Raw genomic sequence first — 4,230 nt, 5'->3', positions numbered from 1 at the left:
ACTCTGAAGATCCAGTGTAGAGAAGTTAAAAATCTTTCACATGCCAAATCGAATATACTATAATCCTTTGGTTTTAACATTTTACATTGTTTTGGTAAGAACTTTCCTTTCAGTAGAAAGGGAATGCAGAGAAAAAGAGGTAGAGAAAGACTAAAAGAGGGAGAGAGGGAGAGAGACAAAGACATATATTCATAAGCTGTTATCAAAAGCTTGTGAATTATTTACTTCTTAACTGCTATTGTTTCTAAGAAATGATACAGTATAAAGTATAACTACTATATATGAGAATGATTCCCCAGGCCACACATGAAAATCAATTTTACTTAGTAACAAGGCTATATAAATGCAGCAATACATATTTCAGTAAATTCTGGCCAGCTTTTTTGATTCTGGTAAACGTGGATAAATTCCTAAATTCATACACAAAACTCATTAAGAGATAAAATATCCTTTTAGACATAAAACACAAATCAATAAAATAAAAAGCAATTTAACTCTATCCAAGCGCTTAATATTTTTAAAAGAGATCACAAATAAGCTGGCCACATCACAGGTGGGCTAGCCAGATCACATTTGGAGTAGTATGTATATTCTATCAGACTGTTAGCTTGGCTCTTTCTTGTTATCTACATGTAGATAATTACTACATAGCAAATACAGGTGTGTGTGTATGAATAAAAAGGAGACCAGTAGTGAACATATATAAAGGAGAGACTGCAATGAGCTGTAAAGATCCCAGTAAACACTGAAATTAGAACAAGATGGTTTAATGGCATACTCCATCTCCCCCTCGTGCTTCAGGATGAAACGACATAATTTTCTTTTATTCTACTAGGTTAAGAAAAATGTGCATGAGAAGCAATTTTCTAAAGTGTTTCTATTTTCTGCCATTAACTACAAAACAGAAAAGGTATTTTTAAAGGCTTTTTTATGAAGGCACAACCAACAGAACAAAAAGATAACTAAAATTGAGTTATATGTATCAAAAGCACCAAAGCATCCTTCTTCTCTGAGGAACATTAAAGAACTTTCTTTGCACTTATTTATACTGTAGCAAATCAGTTTAAGATTTTGAAAATTTTAATTCATACCTCCATTGGTATGTGGTTTCTTTTTAAATGAAACTGTATTAACCATGTCCCACTCTGCTTCGTAACTGTTCAGATGTTCCGCTCCTCGATGACCTCTTTCTTTTGGGGCATGGGTCCATTCTACAACTGAACTGGAGTCCTAAAATAATTATAACATATAAAGTATTTAAGGAATAAAACTAGAATTCAATTTCAATCAATAATATCTTCTCAGCATCTATATAAATTAAGTTTATTGTAGCAATTGGAAAAACTGAACACTGTTTCCGATCATCTTTTCCCTTGCCCATCTTCACCAAGAAGTAAAGCTTACCCAGATTCCCTGGCAGTTAGTGTTGCAAATGAGATTCATGTAGAAGCCAACTGTAGGGCTTCTGGTAATGCTTTTGCTTTCCTAACAAAGGCCCACCCCTTTCTTCCTTTTCCTGCTTTCAATGAAGCTATGCTGCCTAAAAATATGGCAGCCATCTTATAACTAATTGAGAAAAAGCAAGAGAATGACTGCAAATAACTCCACACCTCCAGACTTCTGGTTATTTGAGGAAAACAGCCAATGGTGGCTACTTGATTTAAGCCACCATTGGTTACATATTCCTGTCAAAATTAGCTAAAGGCTACAAGTAACATATCTACATGTATAGTTCTATAGAACTTTTTATTTAAAAAGAAAATAAAACCAAAGTCTAAAGTGCAATGTCAATAATGACTAAATCAAAAAGTTTAAGTTTTGTACAACAAAAGATACCACAAAGAAGTAAAAGATAAGCAAGACCGGGTGAAAAGCTTCCAAAATACATGGTAGATGACTAAAAAAAAAAAAAAATCAAGAACATAAAAACAGCTCCTAACAATTTATTTAGAAATCTACAAATAGCAAAAGAGAAAAATAAGCAAATGGTATAAAAAAGCAAGTAAGAGAAGAAATATGAAGTGACAAACATACGAGGATGTCCAACTTCAAAAACAATCAAAGAAAAGCAAGTTTAGATGAATTTCAATTTTTGGCCCCATTCGATTAAAATATAAAAATAAAAGAGTGCAAGGAAATGCTGTTTCACACTGTGATAACAGTACTCATCATTAGTACTGATAGCAAAAGGGCAATTTAGCCAAATTTATTAAAATTTAAAATATGCATGTGTTTCATCACAATACTTCTTTTCATCATCTACTCCAGAAAAATACACAGGTATTCAAAGAGGCACATACAAGAATTTTCATTACAGCATTGTCTGTAAAAGTGAAAAATCAGAAATACCCTAATACCCATCAATGAAGAAATGAGTAAATAAACTAGGGGGTAACCAATGAAATACTAGGCAATAGTTTAAAAACTGATATGTTAACATTTACATATATTCAATACATAATAGTAAATAAAACAAATGTTGTGATACAATGTATGCAGTACAGCAACCATATTAAGCATATAAAATTAGAAACACAGAAAAAAACTAGGAGGTAAGAGAGGGAAAGGAAAAGTGTAAAGATAAAAGTCTGAAAAATGCACGAAACAGGGACAGATGAGAGATGGGGTTCTAATCAAGCAGGACTTCAACTTTCTATTATTTGAATTTTTACAACAAAAAAATATTCGTGTATTGTGACATTCTTTTTAAAAAAGGTAAGAAGGAAATTTGTAGGAACAGGACTGCATTATAAAAGAAAAATTAAGAAATAAGAATAGAAACAGATTGAAAAATAAGGGGAAAACTGAATGAATAAAGTTATAGAGTGTTTTTCCTTCCTGGTCTTTCCTCAAATGTCATTTCTTAGGGAGCCCTCCATGTTTGCCCAGTTTTAAAAAATGCAAACCTTACCACCATCACCACCAACTCTACCATCACTAGTGGAGAAAGATAAGCATCTACAGCAGCAGTCCCCAACCTTTTTGGCACCAGGGACCAGTGCTCCTATTACAATCTAATGCCTGATAACTGAGATGGAGCTGAGGCGGTGATGCCAGCTCTGAGGAACAGCTGCAAATACAGATGAAGCTTCGCTCACCTCTCACCTCCTGCTGTGCGGCCCAGTTCCTAATTGGCCATGGACCAGTTCCAGTCCACAGCCCAGGAGTTGGGGACCCCTGATCTACAGAACTCCACTCCACACAAAAGTTTGAAATTGGTATATCAAGTATTTTTGGAAATTAGGATGAAGGGCAAGCTGAAAACAGGATCACTAAAAAAAGTCTAGAGGTTTACTATTAGAGAAGATAAAATAGATTATCACTGGATCAGGAGAAACCAAGCACAATGAGCAAAGGAATAAGACACTAAAAACAGAATTAATTGAAAATCCATCTACATAATGAGTTGGCAAGACTTCCAGCTCTCCTCCTCTACTCAGTTCCCAGAACACTGGAATCCAGGTTTACCGTCTCTAGCAGAAATCTGCAAGCTTCTCTGGAAAACAATTAACCCAAAAGAAAAACTTAGATTTCAGCATGAAGGATTCCCCAAGAAAGCAGTCTAGCCAGGTCACACTAAGTCCCAACTATTACCAAGTCTACCCATACCCAGAGAGAGTATAATCACTTTTTTGTGTTTACTGTTAAATATGAGCACCACACTAAAAAGATCACCAAACATCAAAGGCAAATGTTTACACAAAAGACAAAGTCCAAATGAAACAAGAGGGAAAAAAGTCAATTAGAGAAAGTAGACTATATAGAGATGAAACATCTAAAAGACTATCCTTGAACTCCTCAGAAATAAGGATATTACATCCACAAAGAACAGCATGCTACATATTTTTTTTTAATTTTTAATTAAGTTTATTGGGGTAACACTGGTTAATACAATTATATAATTTCCAGGTATACATTATCATTTGACATCTGTATATTCTATTGTGTGTTTACCACCCAAAGTCCAGTTTCCTTCAGCTACCATATATTCGATCCCCCTTACTCACTTCACCCTCCCCCTAAACCCTATATTTAATCCCCTTTACCCCATCTACCTCCCCTCTCCTCATCCCACTAGTAACCACTAGTCTATAGTCCATGTCCATGAGTCTCTGTTTGTCTGTCCTGATCACTTGTTGCTTTTTCATTTATAACTTACATATAAGTGACATCATGTGGTTTTCGACTTTTTCTGTCTGGCTTATTTCACTTAGCATGATTATCTCGAGG

The 4,230-nt window shown here is 34.6% G+C and overlaps 1 protein-coding gene across 2 annotated transcripts in view; it reads right to left on the bottom strand.

Moving 5' to 3' along the window:
• TBC1D15 (TBC1 domain family member 15) overlaps nt 1-4,230 on the bottom strand; it is a 60,246-nt gene that overhangs the window by 37,756 nt on the left and 18,260 nt on the right. For both annotated transcript variants that reach the window (XM_023520899.1, XM_011374385.2), the window contains exon 4: nt 1,092-1,230. In XM_023520899.1, the coding sequence (XP_023376667.1) occupies nt 1,092-1,230 (139 nt within the window). The remainder of the gene's footprint in view (nt 1-1,091; nt 1,231-4,230) is intronic.

The sequence above is a fragment of the Pteropus vampyrus genome, unplaced genomic scaffold (assembly GCF_000151845.1).
Source record: "Pteropus vampyrus isolate Shadow unplaced genomic scaffold, Pvam_2.0 Scaffold9, whole genome shotgun sequence".
Lineage (NCBI taxonomy): Eukaryota > Metazoa > Chordata > Mammalia > Chiroptera > Pteropodidae > Pteropus > Pteropus vampyrus.
The sequence above is the reverse complement of the archived record's forward strand: the minus strand, read 5'-3'. Positions and strand labels throughout refer to the sequence as shown.